Here is a 23683-nt window from a genome sequence, read left to right as displayed (position 1 = left end):
GTCGAAAGCCTTCTGGAAGTCCAGATACACCACAATCCACTGGTTCTCCCCTATCCACGCTACTAGTTACATCCTCGAAAAATTCTATAAGATTCGTCAGACATGATTTACCTTTTGTAAATCCATGCTGACTTTGTCCAATGATTTCACCACTTTCCAAATGTGCTGCTATCCCATCTTTAATAACTGACTCTAGCAGTTTCCCCACTACCGATGTTAGACTAACTGGTCTGTAATTCCCCGTTTTCTCTCTCCCTCCCTTCTTAAAAAGTGGGGTTACGTTTGCTACCTGCCAATCCTCAGGAACTACTCCAGAATCTAAAGAGTTTTGAAAGATTATTACTAATGCATCCACTATTTCTGGAGCTACTTCCTTAAGTACTCTGGGATGCAGCCTATCTGGCCCTGGGGATTTATCGGCCTTTAATCCATGTAATTTACCCAACACCACTTCCCGCTATTTCCGGCAGATTATTTATGTCTTCCTTAGTGAAGACGGAACCAAAGTAGTTATTCAATTGGTCCGCCATATCCTTGTTCCCCATGTTCAACTCACCTGTTTCTGACTGCAAGGGATCTACATTTGTTTTAACTAATCTCTTTCTTTTCACATATCTATAAAAACTTTTGCAGTCAGTTTTTATGTTCCCTGCCAATTTTCTTTCATAATCTATTTTTCCTTTCCTAATTAAGCCCTTTGTCCTCCTCTGCTGGTCTCTGAATTTCTCCCAGTCCTCCGGTATGCTGCTTTTTCTGGCTAATTTGTACGCATCATCCTTCGCTTTGATACTATCCCTGATTTCCCTTGTTATCCACGGATGCACTACCTTCCCTGATTTATTCTTTTGCCAAACTGGGATGAACAATTTTTGTAGTTCATCCATGCAGTCTTTAAATGTCTTCCATTGCATATCCACCGTCAACCCTTTTAGAATTAATTGCCAGTCAATCTTGGCCAATTCACGTCTCATACCCTCAAAGTTACCTTTCTTTAAGTTCAGAACCATTGTTTCTGAATTAACAATGTCACTCTCCATCCTAATGAAGAACTCAACCATATTATGGTCACTCTTGCCCAAGGGGGCACGTACAACAAGACTGCTAACTAACCCTTCCTCATTACTCAATACCCAGTCTAAAATAGCCTGCTCTCTCGTTGGTTCCTCTACATGTTGATTTAGATAACTATCCCGCATACATTCCAAAAAATCCTCTTCCTCAGCACCCCTGCCAATTTGATTCACCCAATCTATATGTAGATTGAAGTCACCCATTATAACGGTTTTGCCTTTGTCGCACGCATTTCTAATTTCCTGTTTGATACCATCTCCAACTTCACTACTACTGTTAGGTGGCCTGTACACAACACCCACCAGCGTTTTCTGCCCCTTAGTGTTTCGCAGCTCTACCCATACCGATTCCACATCCTCCAAACTAATGTCCTTCCTTTCCATTGCGTTAATCTCCTCTCTAATCAGCAACGCTACCCCACCTCCTTTTCCTTTCTCTCTATCCCTCCTGAATATTGAATATCCCTGGATGTTCAGCTCCCAGCCTTGGTCACCCTGGAGCCATGTCCCCGTGATCCCAACTATATCATAGTCATTAATAGATATCTGCACATTCAACTCATCCACCTTATTACGAATGCTCCTTGCATTGAGACACAAAGCCTTCAGGCTTGTTTTTACAACACTCTTACCCCTTATACAATTTTGTTGAAAAGTGGCCCTTTTTGATTTTTGCCCTGGATTTTCCAGCCTGCCCCTTTTACTTTTCACCTTGCTACCTATTGCTTCTACCCTCATTTTACACCCCTCTGTCTCTACGCTCACACATTTAAGAAACCCTTTCCCTTTCACTCCATCCTCCACTAGCCCATTCAACACCCCACCCCCCTTATTCAGTTTAAAACCACCCGTGTAGCAGTGGCAAACCTGCCTGCCAGAATGCTGGTGCCACACCTGTTAAGATGCAATCCGTCCCTTTTGTACAGTTCCCCCTTACCCCAAAACAGATCCCAGTGATCTAAGAATCTAAATCCCTGCCCCGTGCACCAGTTCCTGAGCCACACGTTCAGGTCCCGTATCTCCCTGTTCCTGCTCTCGCCAGCACGAGGAACTGGAAGCAAACCGGAGATAACAACCCTGGAGGTCCTGCTTTTCAGCATTTTTCCGAGCTCTCTAAAGTCACGCTGCAGAATATTCATCCCCTTCTTTCCGACATCGTTTGTGCCGACATGCACTACCACTTCCGGATGTTCACCTTCGCCCTTGAGGATTTTCTGCACTCTGTCCGTGACATCCTGGATCCTGGCACCAGGAAGGCAGCACACCATCCTCGCATCCCGTCTGTTGCCGCAGAAACCCCTGTCCGTACCTCTTACAATGGAGTCTCCCACTACAATGGCGTTGCCTGCCTTAGGCCTTTTTGGTTTTGGCTCAACAGCCCTATTCGCATCACAAGCCAGTCCGTCGCCCAGTGTAAACACCTCTTCTGTCCTGACAGCTTCTAAGTGGGTGAACCTGTTCACAAGAGGTACAACACCCGGGGAAGTTGGCATTCCATGCTTCCCTCCCATTCTCACTGTCTCCCACTTTCTCTTTTCCAGTACCTTAGGTGTAACAATCGTACTGTAGGACTTGTCGAGGAACGACTCCGTTTCTCGGACGAACCGGAGGTCATCCACTTGCTTCTCAAGTTCCCCAACACGGCCCTTCAGGAGCTCTACCTGGATGCACTTCTCGCATTTGTAGCAGCCAGAGGCACCAGCGGTGTCCTTGACCTCCCACATACTGCAAGCATCGCACTGAATCAGCTTGCCTGACATCTCCTTCTTTCGTCTCTACCTCTTAAGCGTATTGCGTGGTCTCCACGCCAAAGACTCACACTTCCCTCACAGGGCACTTCCCTCACAAGGCCGCTCACTCACTGCCGCTCGCTAAGAGCCGTCTTGCTTAAATTGCCTGATAAATTGCCTGATTTACCAATTTACAACCCAAATTCCTCAGTTTTCAACTGTTTTCCCGGCACTGACTCACTTCTCTCCTCCCACTTGGGCTAGAGCCAATCAGTCGTATCTCTTGCTAAGCTCCTGCTGCTGTTGTTGCTCCCAAAACTACAGCAGTTCTGAGTCAAGTCTGCCTGTCCTTGACCTGTACTTTAACTGTTTTCACTTCTCTCCTCCCACTTGGGCTAGAGCCAATCAGTCGTATCTCTTGCTAAGCTCCTGCTGCTGTTGTTGCTCCCAAAACTACAACAGTTCTGAGTAGATCTACCTTGTTTACAAGTGCAGGAAATGTGCACACCTGTGGGATTCACTTCAGACTGAACTGGAGCTATGTGGAGAGCAGAGCAGTGGGAATAGTCTGGGACTGATCAAGTGGGGAGTGTGTCGACAATGGGATTGGTCTAGGAATGATCAGGTGGAGAGTCTGGGCAATGGGATTAGTTTGGGAATGATCAGGGGGAGAATGTGGGGAATGGAATTGGTCTGGGGTTGTTACAAAGCAATGGAAACATGGTATTAAGTTTGCACTCCCAAATAGTGTAACCATGAGAGTTTTGGTGCATTTTAGTGTGAAGAAAACAAAGATAAGAATCTAACTGGAATGCAGGTGGTGGAGAGAACAGTCAGGGTTGAAATCATTGATCATTAAGAAGGTTATTGTCTGCAACCTTCCCTCCATTGACGAACTGTACACTGCAAGGGCCAGGAAGTGAGCGGGTAAGATCATCTCTGACCCCTCTCATCCTGCCCACAAATTCTTTGAATCACTTCCCTCTGGAAGGTGACTCTGGACTGTCAAAGCTGCCACAGCCAGACATAAAAACTGTTTTTATCCACGAGTAGTGGTTCTACTCAATAACCAAAAATCTGTTGCCTCCTTTTGCTCTGGTATTTTATTTAATTCACAAGTTTAATCGATAATGTTTTATTATTAATGTTTAAAGTGTCATTCCTGTCACTATAAGTCGTTGTCACTTGCGGGCGGAGCACCAAGGCAAATTCCTTGTATGTGAATACTTGGCCAATAAACATATTCATTCATTCATTCATTAAACATGGTGACAGAGGTTAATGAAGCTGCATTGCGGGCAGTGAGCCCTGGGGTTTATTTCAAGAGGGATCCTGACTATATCTGCTGGGGTGTTCAAAAGGGAACTGCAGATGCTGGAATATCGAAGGTACACAAAATTGCTGGAGGAACTCAGCGGTTGCAGCAGCATCTATGGAGCTCCATAGATGCTGCATAGATGCTGCTGCACCCGCTGAGTTCCTCCAGCAATTTTGTATATCTGCTGGGGAATGGTGCACATGCTTGGTCTCCTCCTTGACAAGTGAAACTTACCCAATAGTGAAAGGCCTGGATAGAGTGGATGTGGAGAGGATGTTTCCACTCATGGGAGAGTCTAGGAACAGAGGGCACAGCCACAGAATAAAAGGACATGCATATAGAAAGAAGAGAGTGGTGGATCTGTGGAACTCTCTGCCACAGAAGGTAGTTGATGCCAGTTCATTGGCTATATTTAAGAGGGAGTTAGATGTGGCCCTTGTGGCTAAAGGGATCAGGGGGTATGGGGAAACATAGAAACATAGAAAGTAGGTGCGAGAGTAGACCACCAGGTCCGTCGAGCCCGCACCGCCATTCGCTCATGGCTGAACACTAAACAGACACACTTACCCACAAACAGTAGACACAAGACACAGAACACAAGACACTACCCTCCCCTTCATACCGCTATCACCCCTCTCCACCCCAAGAACCGCGTGATCTCCTGGGGGAGGCAAAAAAACGGATAAAAACCCAGGTCCAATTCGGGGAAAAAAAATCCGGGAAATTCCTCTCCGACCCCAATCCAGGCGATCGACACTTGTCCAGGAGATCACTCAGGTCTCACTATACTAACCATACCTAGGTCCATATCCCTGCCCTCTCCCCGTAGCCCCTTATCCCCTCGGCAGCTAAAAAACCATCGATTCTAGACTTAAATATATTTAACGTTTCTGCTTCCACTGCTCCCTGGGGCAGTGAATTCCACAAATTAACCACCCTCTTGGTGAAGAAGTTCTTCCTCATCTCACAGGTCCAGGATACTGAGTTGGATGATCAGCCATGATCATATTGAATGGCGGTGCAGGCTCGAAGGGCCAAATGGCCTACTACTGCACCTATTTTCTATGTTTCTATGTTTAAAATGAGGAGGAATTTCCTAGTCAGAGGTTGGTGAGTCTGTTGGGTATTTTTAAGACGGAGATTGACAGGTTCTTGATTAGTAAGGATGTCAAGGTTTATGTGGAGAATGCAAGAGAGAGGGGTTGAGAGGGAAAGATAGATCAGCCATGGCGGAGTAGACTTAGTGGACTGAATGGCCTAATTCCGATCCTATGACTTATGAACGATGAACAAATGCTTAGAGGTAACAGAGAACTTTAAACTAAGGAGAGGTTATGATCAAATGGACGGGTCAAATGGAGGAGTTACTTGTAGATCAAGCACTGATACTGGATGGTTGTCAAAATCGAGAATAATGTGAACTTCTCTGTCTGGGAATTGTACCTCACCAGGGTATATAGATTGTACAGCTTCCTTATTTCTTCATCTCCACCCTCTCAGTGTGTACTTTCCCTCCTTCCCCTCAGCCCGCCCTTCCCTTAATTCCTTTTCCTCACTATCTGTCCTTTCCCTCCTCTCCTTCCTTTCTGTCATTCCCTCAGTGTGTCCTTTCTCTCCGTCCCTCCACTCACTGTCCTTTCCCTCCCCCTTCCTCCCTTCATTCTGTGTGTCCTTCACCTCCATCCCTCCACTCTCTCTGTGCATGTCATTCCCCCACTCTCCCTGCATGTCCTTCCCCCCACCCTCCCTCTGTGTGTCCTTCCCCTCCCATTCACTCTCTCACTCTCTCTCTCGGTCCTTCCCCGTCACACTCAATGTGTCATTTCCCTCCCTCCCCTCGCCCTCTCAGTGTAATCTCTTGCTAATGGCTGCTCACCAAGCTGCCCTGTAAACCCACCCATGAATGCATGGAGTCTGCATGTTCTCTCTGTGACTGTGTGGGTTTCCTCCGTATGCTCTGGTTTCCTCTCACATCCCAAAGATGTGCAGGTTAGTGTATTAATTACCCAAAGTGTGTGGGTGAATAGTAGAATCTGGGGTTGTTAATGGGCACATGAGGGAGGAGGGAGGGAATTAATAGAGTTGCTCTGACAGACTTGATGAGCTAATGGTCCTTTCATTTTATGAGAAATAAACAGGATATATATAGAATATTGAACCTCTATTCTATGAATCTGAATCTCCTCTTCAACCCCCGCTGCCCTGCCCCACAGCTGAGCATCAGAAATTTGGAACGCCCCATGTTTTATGTTCCCTGTCACTGGCAGATATCAATCCTGGAGCCCCTCACCTGGGTCATTGATAAGGTGGTGCCTTCCTGTCCCTCCCATTGACCAGGGCAAGGAGGTAATAGAGAGAGGTAGGAAGTTGAACACAGAATAGTATGGCATAGACACCATTAAGCCCATAGGGTGAATGTCATTCAGTCACGTTTCCCAGTCTCCCCCTACAGCCCTGTGTTACGGATTAAAGGCTGGATTGCCCAGCCCTGTCTGCCAGCACTCTGTGATCCACGGTCGGGTCTATCTGGAGTAAATGGTGATCATCTCCCGGTGACACCACAAATCTCAATATTGGACTGGGCACTTCCTGTCACAATCCACCACCGAATCCTGAGGCTCGTCCAGTGTTGGGAACACATCCAATGAAGTCACTACTTATACAGGGCTCTTTCCCACCTGTGGCAGCATAAGTGTGAGCTCAGCCACCAAACACAAAGCATCAGGAAACAGGCTTGGCTGTTTCCCACTTTACCTACTTTACTCTTCCCACTTTGTTGAGGCCAGTTCATTGGCTATATTTAAGAGGGATAAAGGGATCAGGGGGTATGGAGAGAAGGCAGGTACAGGATACTGAGTTGAATGATCAGCCATGATCATATTGAATGGCGGTGCAGGCTCGAAGGGCTGAATGGCCTACTCCTGCACCTATTTTCTATGTTTCTATGTTTACCACAGATTTGCTGGGACCTGACTGGGCAGCTTCAGCAGTGATCAAGACAGCTCACACACCCTCCAAAGCCCATGGACCGAGCTGATGTAACTTAGCAGCTGAGATTCTCAGTCAATGAATATCAGTGAAGACATCATGAGGTCCTCCTTCACCGAGGGTGTCAGTATGGCCGTGACTGGACACTCGGGGTGGATGGGACCTCGGGATGGGATGCACAGACATGTTCATTAGTGAAGAGCCCATTTTACAGCAGATTCAGAAACATCACATCCCATCCTGAGCCTTCTGAGCATCTGCGTACTCCAGGCTCAGGATCTCCATGTTGTCCTCACCAGGTTATAGACACACTGTATGAAAACCTTCTGCCATACTTGCTGTGGAGGTCAAGGTCGCATTGATTCTCAACTTCCTTCCAAGGAATCTTTCTAGGTGACCACATCCAATCCCTGCTATCAAGAAGGTCGTCCTGGCTTCCTGCTCACCGAGGAAGAATTTTGTCTTTCATTTCCGTAAGGTGGAAGTGATGTCGCAGGTGCTGCGATTTGGAGCATGGCCATAACAGGAAGAGTTTCCACTCCCTAATTGGAGTTCTCCAAGACTGTGGGTGGTGAAATAGGTCAGGGGGGACCAGTGGATTGGGGAGTTTCAATAAAGTCCAACACAGGTTTGTCATCAATGGAGGATCACATGGACAATACATGACATGGACTGAGAATTGGTTATTGTACAGAAAGTACATAGTGGGAATCACCAGGCTGGCTGTGAATTATCAGTTCAGCAGGGACTGGTGCACAGGTCCAAATTATTCACAATCTGTATCAATGAAGGGCCATATGTCGTGTTTCCAAGTTTTACTGATAATAAACGAGTTGAGATTGCGAGACAGTAGGAGACGTCAGAGGATATGTACCCATTGAGAGTGGTGGACAACTTCTTTACTATTATATCACTTTGAGGAAGCTGTGAACTTGGGCTCAATATCTTTCTCTACATCAAAGCTGTTAAGGTCTTGCCATTAACTATATACTTTCCCCTTACATTTGAGCTCCCAAAGTGCAACACCTTATACTCGCTCAGATTAATGTCCATTCACCATTTCTCCACCCACTTCTGTAGCTGATCTATATTCCACTGCATACTTTGACAGCCTTCCTCACTTCCACAACTGTCAATTTTGGTGTCAAATGCAAACTTACTAATCAAACCATCTATATTACATCCAAGTGGTTTATACATATATCACAAACAACAGAGGTCTCACCAAAGATCCCTGTGGAACTCCACTAGTCACAGACCTTAAGCCAGAATAATACCCTTTCACCTCTACAATTCTATGAGTAAGCCACCATGGACAGTGGCATTTACAAATATGAGCCAGAACCCCTTAATCTTTTCCTTGCCTCCCATAGCAGCCTGGGATAAATTTTACTTTGGAGTCACGCGAGTGATTCCGTGAAGAAGACCCGCCAGTGCGCATGCACGTCATTACGTTGTCCGCACGGCAAGGCACCGGACGTGCAGGGCTTCACACCCTGGCAATGGTAAAGTGAAACCTGTAGGCAAGATTTATATTACTTACCAGGTTTGATGTTCATGCAGGAACTTCTCTTCACAGAAGTATCCTGCAGGATTTCACGAAGTCATGAGTGAACCGGCTATGGGCTGTGGGGAGACCCCGGTTCCGACCGCGAATGCGGATAGTCGGGTAGAGTCGGGAATTTCGCGATTTAATCCACTGATAAGTTCAGTGGTTTCAAGCCTGCTGTGTGTTCCCAGGCCGGGTAAAACAAGCAGGTGGGGCATGGGGCTACCGCCAGTTGCTGACAGGAAGCTCAATGGCTCACAGGATAGTTGATATGTGTGGATGTGTCTCCAGGCATGGGGTGGAGAGCACAGAGGGAATCGAACAACCATAGAACTTGGAAGTCGGGCTGAAAGGTTTCCCTTCCGAATATGTATGTATGTGTATGCATTGTGTTGGTTATTTTTAACCCTTCACAGGCACCAGCGCGGGCCTATGGTACAGGCCGTGTCAGCAGCACCTGAAACAGGTCTGCTTAGTGGGTGAGTGCTGGCCTAGGGTACAGGCCGCGTCAGCAGCACCTGAAACAGGTCTGTATAGTGTGTGAGCGCACCAACTGCATTGGCGCACGGAGGCTGTGAGGATTTAAATCTCTAGGTAATTGCCACAAACTTAGCTGAAGTTCGGGTTGTTTTGTTGTGGTGCTGTGCTGTGTATTTCTTCCAGGACAACGACATGGACAAGACGACCAAGGGAAAGAGGCAAGCCGCAAGAAAATCGCAGTCGCCGGCGACTGCAGACTTGGGTGCTGCAAAGCACAGAGCCAGCACCAGTCGGGCGTAAGGCCACCAGCAAGTCTGTTAGGCCCACTGACCAGCCAGAGTCAGGAGCGGAGAATTCCTCTCCGGGGCTGGATACCGTTTTTTCAACGGTTATCCCAAATGGAGCACCTCTTGCAGAGCTTGTTTCCCCAGGGCACACTCCAGGAGCAGGAGTGGTGTCGGCGGTAGGCTGGAGAAGACACCTAGTAAAGGGCTGTTCGATAGCACCCTCATTGATGAGGCGTGTGCCATGGATCAGCTGAGTTCTGACCCCGACTCGGACAGTGAGTTCAATCCAGGCGAAGAATGGCAGCTGCCAGATGTCCCATCCTGGCAGTACAATTCGCTGTCCCGTCAGAGTCAGGAGAGCCACTGGGAGATGAGTTGGCCTCCACGATAAATTATTTAGTCTCCCATCAGCTACAGGAGCTCACGATCGATGAGACCGCAAAGAATCACAAGACCCCGGGGAACTATGAGTTACTTAAGGTGCCGGCAGTAAACCAGGTGATATGGGGTCAGATGAACATGCGTGCCCAGCAAATGAAGCTGCTGTCCGAGACGCAGGAAGGTTAAGCCACTGGAGGTCGACAAATCTGAGGAAAGGTATCCCTACAAAAGAGATGCAGATTCTGGGTTTGGCCCAGCAACAAGCTGGCCGTCGACTCAGATGCGCAACTGGCGCTCTGTGGCAGGGCCACGGATGAACAGAGCTTCATCAGTTTGGCGACAACGCATCCTATGCCTTCATCGGCAGTGGGCTGTTCACTGAAGCTGGTGGTACCATAACAGCTGGGCACAGGTTCCATGCACCCTACCAGTCCTAATCAACAAGGTGGGTCTGGCACTCCGAACGTGGGTTAGTTGACCATTCACAAGTTGGTTATATTTACATTTGTTTAAGCAACATACAAACGATAAAAGCTTTGCCATCTGCTTAGACACAATAATAGCATTCCAAGCTAAGGCTGGAATTAGAGCTAGAATTGTCATTTCAAGACAGGCTCTAAATTGGGCAGAGTTATCATGCAAAGCACCCATGCAATGATGGCAGGAGTGGCCAGTTCATTATGCAAAATGGAGAATGTCGTTTAACTGTATTAATAACAGTAAAACATTGCAAAATGGGATAAATTATATTCCAAGGTTATTTAAACAATTATAAAATTGGTGTTTGAACTCAAAGTTCGAAAACACTTGTTATGTTTGACTGGATGAGATTCTAATGCTAGATTTGTAAAACCACCGGTTCAGTCTCAAACTATACTTGAGAAATTGGACATTCATCCAGCTAACTTTAAGTTGTTACCAATTAGACTCGTTGGTCATTGGGATGTATCTTTAACTATTGATTAGTTCTGATTCCGACTTGGGGCACCAGATTGGAGTTAATTAAAACATGTCATGAAGCTGAATTCTATTCATCCTGAGTATTGGCAAGATAGTAGCTGTGATTCAGCTGTGCAAATCGAAATTAGCAATCTCTCTAATGAGCATGTGGTTGATTGTTAACAGGCTTATGCTATGGTCAGCTGAAGCTACCAAAGTCACAACGATGAACAGTATTCAGCATTGCTCCAGCTAAGAGCTCTAAGATGGGAAAATTGGAGAGTTACACGAGTTGCCAAGTCTTCAGTCTTGGTATAATCTAGGTATAGACGCTAGACGCATCTAATGGGTAAAGGGCTATTGAGCAAATACATAATCTACAAGCCCAACTTCAAGTTGATACACTACGGTGGTGGCAGATGTTAGCCACATGGCAGTCAAGCAAAGTATCCGGTAATATTTACCTAATTCCTTGCCACGGGTGTATCATCAAGTTCCGATTCAGGACAACGCAGAATAGTGTTGAATCCCAAAGTATTTTATAAAATATGCTTCATGCTTTTCATTGATTGCAGAAATATGTGGTATCAGTGGTGAGAGATACACTCTCGACACAACAAGGGGGAATGTTTCTTTTATGCTTTCTCCTTTTTTGCCTCATCAGACGGGTCTTGAAATAAAGTCAGCAAGATCTCGCTTTAGTTTTCTGTCTGGCTGTGCAGCCATGCTTCCTGCTTCCGTCAGGCATGATAATACAACCATATAAGGTTACTTTAAAAAACGAAAACTTTGCTGGTTCAAACAGTGAGTTAGGAAACCAGCCTCCGTATAATAAACATTAGTGATTTACACATTCTGAATGCACATGCAGGTGCTCACTGCAGATTGCAGGGAAAGCACCAAAAAAGCAGTATATTCCTATTCAGGATATTGGAAAAGGGTTTGTTTCATGTTAATGTTACATTTAATATGGTACAGATTACTGACGTTTTTACAGTCGGGTTTTTTCAACCCCGGATATCGAGTTGCAAACGATGTCTCTAACGCAAGTTTCTCCCAGTATACGTATACGTAGTATGGGATATTGACATTGGGTTAACAATTTTTAACCAGAGCCAGCTACATCCTTTAGTCATGACACTAGGATCAGCACAGTGAGGCAGACATTGCAGACGCTGCGTCTAGATAGGATGGAAATGGCTACAGATGCCATTACGTTTTACATTCTGATCTACACAAGCAGAGCAGACCAAGGGTGGCAGAATTTAAGATCGTATTGCGACATACCCCACAGACTCACATCTATGTGTGAGGGCATGTTTGCTATATTATATCGAGGCCACTAGAACCCTACAAGGTGTGGAATCAGCATTGGGTTTAGCCACAAACAGTCACACAAGGGATAGTCAGACTGCTGAAGCAGGTTCTGGTTTTATGCACGTATAAACACTGACGATTTTACATCTCATTCCATCAGGACGGCATCAACGTCAGCGGCTAGGACAATGGACGTTCTCATCGGCCATATCCTCGCGACCGCAGGATGGTCAAGTGAATGCATCTCAAATTTTTTTTTTTACCATAGGCTGATTGCCGACCAGGGCTGTTTTGACCATTCTGTTTTGCGTTCACTTTAGCCTCTCCTGACATAGAGGGGTTGCTATTGATTGCTTTATTCACATAAGCCATTAATACATTTGAATCAATGTTATGCTTAATTCATTGTTGATTATTCACTCATTCTGAGTCAATCGATGCAGTGAGACGCCGGGATTTGAATCAGCGGCATGAAATCACAGAGCTTTAAACTCTTCACGGAATCACTCACGTGACTCCGAAGTAAAACAGTAAGATTAAACGAGAACTTACCAGTTAGAAGTTTGATTACGTTGGTGATTACGTGCCCACCACGCCCAACCCTCTCTCTCATAAAGATCATATGGTCGTTCTCATGTTGCTGATCTTACTATGTTACTTCAAATATTCTGTTATCTGTGATTGCATACCGCTGCTTTGAAGTTTGACGTGCATGCGCACTGGCGGGTCTTCTTCGCGTAATCACCAACGTAACTCCTCATAAAATAAAGATCAAACTGGTAAGTTCTCGTTTAATCTTACTATTCTACACTATTTTAGAGATTTATTCAACTTTAAGCCAGAGTGAGATAGTGTGGAAACAGGCCCTTCGGTCCAATTTGCCCACACCAACCAACATGCCCCATCTACACTAGTCCCACCTGCCCGCATTTGGCCCATATCTCTCTAAACCTATCCTATCCATGTACCTGTCTAAATGTTTTTTGTACATTGCGCTTGTACCTGCCACAACTACCTCCTCTGGCAGCACATACCATATACCTGTTACCCCTTGTGTAAAAAAAAATGCCCCTCAAGTTATTAAATATTTTCCCCTTGTGCCCTCTGGTTCTTGGTTCTCTTATTTTGGGTAAAAGACCATGCACTTACCCTATATATCCATCTCCTTATCTTATACACCTGCATTAGATCACCCCACTTTCTCCTATGCTCCAAAGAGCAGTCCTAGCCTGCTCAACTATTCTCTATAACTCAGCCCCTCGAGTCCTGCCAATATCTTCTCTGCACCTTTTCCAGCTTGACAACATTTTTCCTAGAACATAGTGCCAAATTGAACAGAATGCTCTAAATGTGGCTTTGCCAATGTATTGTACAACTGTAACATGGCCTTCCAACTTCCATAATCAGTACTCTGACTTATGAAAGCCAATGTGCTAAAAGCCTTCTTAACCACCCAATGTCAACCTATCAGTGATGTTTCTTACAGGCAACTATGTAGCTGCACTCCTAGATCCATCTGCTCTATAACATTTCCCAGAGCCCTAACATTCACTTTGTAGGTCCTGCCCTGGTTAAAATGCAACTTAAAATGCAACACTATGTTTTAACTTTCATCAACTATTCCTCAGCCCACCTGGCCAGCCGATCACGATCCTGCTGCAATTTTTGACAACCATCTTCACTATCTACAATACCACCCATTTTAGTGTCATCAGCAAACTTGCTAATAATGCCATTTACAATCTCATCCAAATGATTGATATAGATGACAGACAGCAATGGGCCCACCACTGAACTCTGAGGCACACCACTAGTCCACGGGCCTCCAGCCTGAAAAACAACCTTCCACCATCACCCTTTGTTCTCTTCTATTAAGCCAATTTTCTATTTATTCACCTATCACTCCTTGGAACCATCACATCACATGGGATCCAAGTCATTAAGGCATTCTATACATCCATTTTATTTATGGAGACTTGCATGAACCTCACCAACGTTTTTGCTGAATCCTCCAACTACAAAGTCTGTTTCATTTGGGAATATTGATACAAAGTGTGTAATTAGGACCTCACCTCCATCTTCTGGTTCTACTCATGAATTGCCCCCGATGTCCATAATGGGCTCTGCCCTTACCCTGTTTCTTTTATTCTTAATGTACTTACAATAGACTTTCCAACTTAACTTAGTCCTGTCAGCCAGTGTTTTCTCATGACCCCTCTTTTCCTTTCCAATTTCTGTTTCAAGCTCCTCCTGACACTCTTTATACTCTTGACAGGCTCTGTGTCATTAGTTCTCATCACTATCTCCAAAATGCTCCTCCAGTTGACCGGTTACATTCCCCGAGATCCAGTGCTGCTCCTTCCCTCATTGGTCTACTATATACTATGTCAAAAAACTCTCCTGGACAAACCTCAAAAATGGTGTCCTTTAACTTCCCAAGTATGAAATCTCCTAGTATCATTACACAATTTTAACATATAGCTCTGGTAAATGCCTTTATATCTGTCCCTCTATCTCCTGTTGACTGAATCCAGTATTTCAGATTTCCAGGTTGCCTGTATTTGTCTTTTCCACTCACCAGATCCCTCTGTTTTCTCCCTTTGATGTAATGGTTTATTCATGTTGTTTCTAATCCCATTATGTTTGAATCAGGTTTCTGTGTGTTACTTAGTTAAAAGGTAGGCAATGCATTTTAAAGACGGGGAAAGAACAGGCAAGGAAGAGGATCTTTGTTGACTCCACAGGTGTGATGTTATGAGGACAACAATAAATTGTGCAGAGAAGGAAAGGGGTTGAGAGAAGGAGATAGAGAGGATGAGTGAAAGGAGGCGAGAGACGGAGCTGGGGAGCAGAGATAAAGGGGAAAACAGACAAGTATGAGTGGGGCAGGAGTAATAGATGGAGATGGGGAATGGCTGAGAGACAAAGAGTGATGAGACAAACTGTAATTGCGTTTTGCACTATCTTGTTTTTTTGCGCAGCCTTGCTTAATTTTTAGTGTAATTTATGTATAATTTATTTTTATATATAATTTGATTTGTTTGTCATATATGTCTATGCCCTCCAGTTTATTCATGCTTTCATACCCATGTGAAAGAACACATATTTTATGAGTCTGGTGCAAGCAACATTTTCATTGTACATCAGAGAGAATTGGCAGCAAAAGAAGAGGTGATGAGAAGACAGAATTTCTCCCTGTTCATTTCTGTTTAGTCCTTAATTCCCATTTTGTTTTTAGCTGCCCATTCTCTCTGTTGTACAATGAAAGGCTGTCAAAAGCCAATAGAAGCAATTTTATCCGCTGATAAACCAAGGGGATTAACTTTGGGTGACAAAGTGGTGCGGTGGGTAAGACCACAGCCTCACAACTCCAAGAAACTGGGTTCAATCATAACCTTGTATGTGTGGAGTTTGCACTTTCTCCCTGTGACTGTGCGGGTATTCACTGGGTGGTGTGGTTTCCCCGAACATCTCAAAAACATGTGGGTTGGCAGGTTTAGTGGCTGCTGTAAATTGATCCAAAGTGTGGGTGAGGGATAGAATTTGGGGTGAGATCCGGCCCTACTGAGTGGCCCCCCCACCCACCCACCCCCCTGAATAGTCTCCCTCGGATGGTCACGTCACTCAGCTTGCTTATTTATTTATTTTACTTTTCTTGTACATCGTGGAGCTGCATACTAAATCTTGTTGCACTTACGTGCAATGACAATAATAGATATTATTATTATTATTATTATTATTAGATTAGTTAACAGACTAATTGAAGAGTGCGATCGCCCTTTAGTTGTAAGGAGAAAGAGTATCAATGATGTAAACTCACTGGTTTGGCTCAATCAATGGTTGTGCATTACCAGTGAAGACTTTACTGTGTTGGATACCGTACCCCAATTTGTGGAGGTCTGAGTAAATCTCCCAGCAGGAAAGATTCATTATTATGGGCACTCTGTCAGAATACACTAAAATCCCAGGACTGAAATGGTCTGGAGACACTCAAGATGGACAACTGCCCGGGGAACAATCTAATCAGAACATCCACAACATGCAGTCAGAATAGGTCCTGAACATTGCCCCAGGATGTGGCCGGGAATGTGAGCCTCGTCCTCATCTAGTTTCTGACAACCAAGCCTGTTTCATTACTGACTGGGAATCCAATCATGGCAGGGACACAGTGCCCTCCTCATCACTATGTGGACAACATGGACAATGACAGCTCTATTTGCCATTTGTCAGCGTCTAGACTTGTTTTACAATCGCCCACCCTGGTTAGACAGCACCAGCAACACTCACTGCGCAAGCAGGACACATTCACTGGTCATGAACCCCACGGTACACGGTGGTACCCAGCACTCCACCTACTTGTAGCTGGAACAGAAAGCCGAGGCCTTGCTACTGGACCAGGTGAATGTGCACACATACCACCAACCAGTCCCAACCCCGCGTAGATCAGCCCCGTTAACCTGGTCCATACTGACCCCAGAAGACAGTGGTCGGCCTCTCCAGACCCTCGTGCTCCACGTGGCAGGAGTACATGTCTCCCGGGCTCGGGATGAAGCTCAGGTAGGTGAACCTCTGGAAGGTGTAATCTCTCTTCATGTAATACTCCGTGGTGTCTATTCCCTCAGTCACAGGCTCATCGTTCCGTTTCCACTTCATATTGATGCGCGGAGGTGCGAATCCGTCAGCCAGACAGATCAAGGTGTTGGGCTGACCCCACTCCACGGGATCCTCGGGGTACATGGCAGCCTGAGGAGGCACTGTGGGCAGACAGGGTGACAACAGGTTAACCAAGGTGACTGGACACTGAAAACCAGAATGCAATGAGTGTGGGTGGGGAATGTAGGGAGCAGAGACCAGGACTAGTTCACAACTAACAGGCAGAGCAGAAATGCAATCGCAGATTTACAACCAACAGTGGAAGCTGATAAATGGTTGGTTTATTTGTGTCCCAGCATCTGCCCTGTGGTCTTCACCGGCAGTGAGTTCCATCAGTAAACCCTGGGGACAGTGGACGTGATGTGAACGGGTCACCTGGAGCTGGAGGTGTGGGCTGGGGCAGGAACTTTGGTTGTGATTTCATCGTCAACCCACATCAACCAATAAATAACCCTCAATATAGGCTGTGGGCCGAGGAGCTTTATTCTACTGTTTCGTGACCCGTCACAGAACTACATGAACTCCCCACTCTTCCACTTCTCTCCCCCTTCCCCCACCCTCTCTCTCCCCCCACTCCCTTACCCTACCCCTCTCTCCCTCTTCCACCACTCCCCCTACCACCCTCCCCCTCTCCCACTTCCACCACTCCCCCTCGCCCCCCATTCTTCCATTTATCTCCCCCCCACCCCTCCCCACTCTTCCCTCTCTCCGCCTCCCTCCACACTCTTCCGCTCCTCCCTCCCGACCCTCTCCTCCTCCCCACCCTCTTTCCCCCCACCCTTTCACCCCCTCCCCACCCCCCTCTCCTCCCTTTCGCCCCTCTCCTTCTCTCCTCACCTCTCCCTCCTCCCCTCCCACCCCAACCCCCACCCTTCTCCCCCCACCCATCTCTGCCTCTTCCACCACTCCCCCTACCCCTCTCCCACTCTTACCCTCCATCACCACTGTTCCCCTCTCCCCCTCCCCACTGTTCCCCCTCCCCCCTACCACTCTCCCCTTCCCTCCACACTCTTCCCCCTCTCCCTCCTCCTTCTCCTCCCTCTCTCCCCCCTCCCCTCACCCCCCCCCTCCCCTCCCTCCCACTCTCCTCACCCCTCTTCCTCCTCCCAACCTCTCTCCCCCCTCTCTTCACCCCCATCTCCCCTCCACCCCCTTTCCCCTCTCTCTTGCACCGCTACCCCTCTCCCTTACTCCCCACTCTTCCGCTCTCCCCCACCTCTCTCTTCCTCCCACCCCCACCTCTCTCTTCCCCCTCCCCCACCTCTCCCCCTCCCTTCCCCCCTCCCTCTCTCTCCCCCTCCCTTCCCCTACCCCTCTCTCCCCTTCCCCTCATCCCCTCTCTCCACCTCTGACATCCCCTCTCCCGTCTCCCACCCCCTACCCCTCTCCCCCCCATCCTGTCCTCCCTGCTCTACTCCCACTCCCCACTGTCCTCCCCCTCCCTTTCCCCCACCCAGCTCTCCTCCCCCTCGCCCCTCCCTCCTCTCTTCTCTCCCCACCCCGTCTCCCTCTCCCCCCGCCTGAGTGTTTGGGGGGTGGTTAGTGTGAGTGTTATGCAGCAGTCCCCCTCCACCCCCCCCCCCCCGCAAACGCTCTTTGGGGAAACAGACCCAACGGGTCTGCACTTGGTCTAGTCTATATATTAAAACTGTGTGTGCTGTGTGTGTGTGTGCGTGTGCATGTGCGCGTGTTTGTGTGTGTGTGTCAGATTCCATTTTCAGATTAGATTTTTGGCCTTTGATTCCTTGGTCCACCAATACCACACGCTGAAACACCGAGATTTTTTCAATTTCGGTAGAGATTTCAATTTTGCATTCGCTAATCCACTCCTCATTAAATTTCGTCGTGTTTAAGTACACATTTTAAATAAAATCCTTCCCCCCCCCCCCCCCAAAATATGTCAAAATGTAAAAAAAAAACAGCTCTCACCCATAGAATGTTGGTGAATGTTCCATCGTGTGATGTCACAATGCCCAATGCTCACAGATGTCCAATCGGAATAGATCTCATTTACATATGCCCTTGCACCAGCCCCAGCCACCCCACCCCCGCAACCTGTGTCGAAGCGCGTGATCACGTGTGGGAATAGAGAAAGAGGATTGGGGGTAATAGGGAATGGGGAATAGATGGGCTGCACCTACCCCTCCCCTCCCCCTCCCATCACACTCTTCCCTCTCCCCCCTACCCCATCTCCCTCCTCCTCTCCCTCCCCTACACCTCTCCCCCCTCCCCCACCCCTCTCACCTCCCTCTCTCCATCTCCCCCTCCCTCTCTCCCCCACCCCCTTCCCTCCCCCCCACCCCCATCTCCCTCCTCCCCCTACCCTCCCTCCCTCCCCCTACCCTCCCTCCCCCTACCCTCCCTCCCCCACACCTCTCCCCCTCCCCTCCCTCCCTCTCTCCCCCTCCCCTCCCTCCAACCTCTCTCCCCCAACCCTCTCTCTCCCCCAACCCTCTCACCCCTTCCCTCTCTCCCCACCCCCTTCCCACTCTCCCCCACCCCCTTCCCTCTCTCCCCACCCCTCCCTCCACTCTTCCCCCTCCGTCCCCTACCCCATATCCCTCCCCCCTCCACACCTCTCCCCCTCCCCCTCCCCTCTCCGTCTCCCTCTGTCTCCCATCCCTCCCTCCCCCCTTCCCCTACCCTCTCTCTTCCACCACTCCCCCTCCCTCTCCCACCACCCCTCCCACCACCCCTACACCTCTCCCCCTCCTTCCCCATTCTTTCACATCTCCCCCCACCCCTCCCCACCCCTCTCTCTGCCCCCCTCCCTTCCCTCTCCCTCCCCACTCTCTCCGCTCTCCCCCTCCCTCCATGCTCTTCCCCCTATCTCCCCCCTACCCCTCTTCCCCTCCCTCCACTCTTCCACCTCTCCCTCCTCTCTCCCCCATCCTCTTTCCTCCCTCCCCCACCCACTCTCACCCCCTCCCCACCCCTCTCTCCTCCTCACTTTCCCCCTCTCCCTCCTCCCCCCACCTCTACCCATCTCTGCCTCTTCCACCACTCCCCCTACCCCTCGGCCCCTCTTCCCCACTCTTACCCGCCCCCCTCCCTCACCACTCTTCCCCCTCCTTCTCCCCTTTCCCCCTCTCTCACCCCTCTTCAACCCCATCTCCCCCCCACCCCCTTCCCTTCTCTCTTGCACCACTCCCCACTACACCTCTCACCCCCCTACCCCTCTCCCTCTTCCTGCCCTCCCCGCTCTCCAACCACTCCCCACTTTCCTCCCCCTCCCCGTTCTCTCCCCCTACCCCGCTCTCCGCTTCCTCCCCAATCTCTCCTGTTTCCCCCTCCCCCTCTCTCCCCTCACCCACCCCGTCTCCCTCTACCTCACCTCTACCTCCCGTCTCCCCCCTCTTGTGTGTTTGGGGGGTGGTTTGTGTGAGGCCGCAGCACCCCCACCCCCCCCCGCAAACGCGCATTGGGGCAACAGACGCAACGGGTCTGCACTTCGTCTAGTATTTCATCTAAATCTGTGGAAAATTTAATGTAGTTCTGTGACCTGGGTCACGAAAACCGATTTCTAGACATATTTTTGATACTCGGCCTACATCACGGTAATCCCTCTCAAAACCATAATCTGTTGCATCACTGTAAACCCACCATCATATCATCCCTATCACAATGATGCTCGCTATTATAAACTCCCCAATCACCGATCACCATGACTCCCACTGTAACTCACTATCTCCATAAATCCAGGCAACATAAATCCCGTGAATCTCCTTTGCACTTCCTGGAGTGTAATCACATCCTTCATAGTGTGTGGTGACTAGAACTGTACAAAAAGTTGCAGAAGAAACGGAGCTGTCCGATATTGCTGTTCCAGCTACAAGCAGCCGGAGTGCTGGGTACCACCGTGTACCGTGGGGTTCTAGACCGGTGAATGTGTCCTGCTCGCGGAGTGAGTGTGGCTGGTGCTGTCTAACCAGGGTGGGCGATCCTAAAATATTGAGCCAAGAAGATATTAAGATACAGCAACTTTCCCAAGCTGCCCTCAATAAGAATCTACCTGCAGAATAGCCCAATGATATTGAGACGCATTAGGATATGGTAAAGACAATAATTCTTGATGCCAACAGCAACATCATTGGCACCAAAAACATCAGGACTGGCATGACGACAATGACATTGAAAGAGAAAACGTTTTGTTCCTGGCAGAATCACATCAAATGCCAGGGCAAAAGGGAACTGTATTCCAGAGCCATGGCTAATGTCCAGTGCTGAATGAGGGAACTGAAAAGCAAATGTTGGACCAATAAAATCTCGAGAGATCCAGCATCTTGTTGACTCAGTGACACCAGGCTCTCTTCAATGCCACCAAGGCCATCTATGGCCCCATCCAGCAAGGGCACAACCGGCTGTGCTCAAAAGATGGACAAACTTCTTCTGAAGGGGAATGAGCAATCATTTATGAATGGTGAGAACACTTTGAACAGCCGGGAAATAACTGTTGATATGGAGGTTATCCACTTTTTTTGCTTCCGGTTTCCAGCGCTGTGCACACGGCAGCCAGGCAACGGTCTATCATCTTTTCCTCCATTTTTACTTATTTAATTCCTATTTATTTTGTGTTTTTTAGTTAGTTCATTTTTTTTCACCATGCTGTGGTGGGGAAACTTTTTATCTCCTCGTTGAAGAATACTATTTCAGCGTATCTCTGAACAATCACTGCAACATCGAGGAGCTGGTCTGTTTGTTGTCTACACCAGGGATCAACTGCTGGAGCTTCGACCACCCCGACCAGCTGACTTCAACAGAGTTAGATCAGAAATCCCCCCGGAACAGAGGATGAAATACAGGGGATGCCGGTCGGGAGTAAAATAACGTGCGCAGAAAAGGAGGAACAAGCCATACTTGCCTTCCAGCACAATCCATTGATCGCTGGCTAACAAGATTGATGAGCTAGCTGTACTATTGAGGACACAGAGGGAACACCGTGAGAGCAGTGTGATGTGTTTTCACGGAGACATGGCTCCCCGAGGACATGCAAATGTTCTACCAATCGGTGGTAGCGAGTGCCAGCTTCTTCGCTGTCGTGTGCTGGGGCAGCCAATAGATTAACAAATTCATCAGGAAGGCTGGCTCTGTCCTGGGGAGGAGTTGGATTCATGGGAGGTGGTCTTGGAGGAGAGGATGCTCCTCAAACTGTGGAGCATCCTCCCCTCACAAGACCACAAGAGATCTGTCTTCCCTGTGGCTATCAAACAGTACAACTCCTCCCCAATCTATGGTGGGGTAGATTTACTTCCGCTCCCTCCCCAATCTTTGCACATCCCCAATCCTTTCCACTCATCACATTCATTTCATATTTCATGTAATTTGTGTTTAATGACTGTTGGTATATCAATTTCCCTCCTGAGGTCAATAAAGTTATATCGTATAGTATCATGCATCGCCCAGAGCCCCATGAGGGAGAATATGGAAGATCCTCCAAGCTTACAGGAAGTCAGCAGATGCCATCCTGAAGAAGAGGAACAACAAGAATACGGACACTGATGGTAAAAATCTGGCAGAATGAAATTCTACCCAATGATTTCCTAGATTCCCGGATTGTCATTATACATAAAAAGGGGGACAGGACAGAGTGTGGAAGCTATAGGGGCATCTAACTTCTGTTCATTATTGGAAAGATAATCGGCTGCAGTTCTCTCCAACCAACTCTTCCCACTGCCTGAAGAAATCCTGCCCCAATTCCACTGCAGCTTATGCCCAGCCAGAGGCACAACAGACCTGATTTTCAGGCCCCAACAGCAACAAGACAACTGTAAAGAGCAGATACAGTCCCTATACAGGGCCTTCATGGGCCTCACCACGACTCTGTGAACAGCCAAGTCCTCTGGCTGGTTGTCAAAAATTGGGTGATCTGAGAAATAAGGTACTGAGACTACTTTCTGATCACGTCTTCAACCATTCTTGCAAACTATGGCAATAGGTGCTACACATCCAAAGGCGTATGAAGATAGATCAATCTCCCAGGCCTGACTGGATATATACAAGGGCACTGCAGGAAGCTAGAGAATAAATTACAGGAGCCCTGGCTGAGATTTATGAATCATCGTTAGACATGGGTGAAGTTCCAGAAGACTGGAAGGTGGCTAATGTTGTGCCTCAATTTAAGAAGGGCTGCAAGGAAAAGCCTGGGAACTATAGATCAGTGAGGCTAACGTCTGAGGTAGGCAAATTACTGGAGAGGATTCTGAGGGATAAGATGTAGATGGACTGTGCCTAATTAAGGATAGACAGCATGGCTTTGTACGTGGGATATAGTGCCTTACAAAAGGTCGGATTCGGAATGGGAGGGGGAGTTGAAGTACTGAGCCACTGGTAGATCAGGTTGGTTATTGCGAACCAGTGTTAGGTGAAGCGATCGCCAAGCCTACACTTGGTCTCACCGATGTAGAGCAGCTGACACCTAGAGCAGCAGATGCAATAGATGAGGTTGGAGGAGATGCAGGTGAACTGTCGCACCTGGAAAGACTGCTTAGGTCCTTGGATGGAGTCAAGGGGGGAGGTAAAGCGACAAGTGTAGCATTTCCTGCAGTTGCGAGGGAAAGTACCAGGAGAGGGGGTGGTTTGGGTGGGAAGGGATGCATTGACCAGGGAGTTATGGAGGGAGCAGTCTCTGCGGAAAGCCGAAAGGGGAGGAAATGGGAAGATATGGCCAGTGGTGGGATCCCATTGGAGGTGGCGGAAATGTCGTATGATTATCCGTTGTATGTGACGGCTGGTAGGGTGGAAGGTGAGGACAAGGGGGACTCTGCCCTTGTTACGAATGGGGGGGGGGGGGGGGGGGAGGTGAGAGCAGGGTTACGGTGTATAGAAGAGACACTGGTGAGAGCCTCATCTATAGAAGTAGAGGTGTTCCAAACCAGGGCATCGGAGATGTCCTCATTCTTTAGAGAACATCTCCGATGCCCTGGTTTGGAGCACCTCATCCTGGGTGCAGATGCAGCGTAGACGGAGGAATT

The 23683-nt window shown here is 48.0% G+C and overlaps 1 protein-coding gene across 2 annotated transcripts in view; it reads right to left on the bottom strand.

The window, feature by feature from the left end:
- The window catches only part of LOC116990219 (RLA class II histocompatibility antigen, DP alpha-1 chain-like), a 58799-nt gene that overhangs the window by 15778 nt on the left and 19338 nt on the right, over positions 1-23683 (bottom strand). For both annotated transcript variants that reach the window (XM_033047763.1, XM_033047764.1), the window contains exon 3: positions 16532-16813. In XM_033047763.1, coding sequence (XP_032903654.1) covers positions 16532-16813 — 282 coding nt within the window. The remainder of the gene's footprint in view (positions 1-16531; positions 16814-23683) is intronic.

The sequence above is a fragment of the Amblyraja radiata genome, chromosome 30 (genome assembly GCF_010909765.2).
Source record: "Amblyraja radiata isolate CabotCenter1 chromosome 30, sAmbRad1.1.pri, whole genome shotgun sequence".
Classification (NCBI taxonomy): Eukaryota; Metazoa; Chordata; class Chondrichthyes; order Rajiformes; family Rajidae; genus Amblyraja; species Amblyraja radiata.
This window is presented reverse-complemented; position numbering and strand designations above follow the sequence as displayed.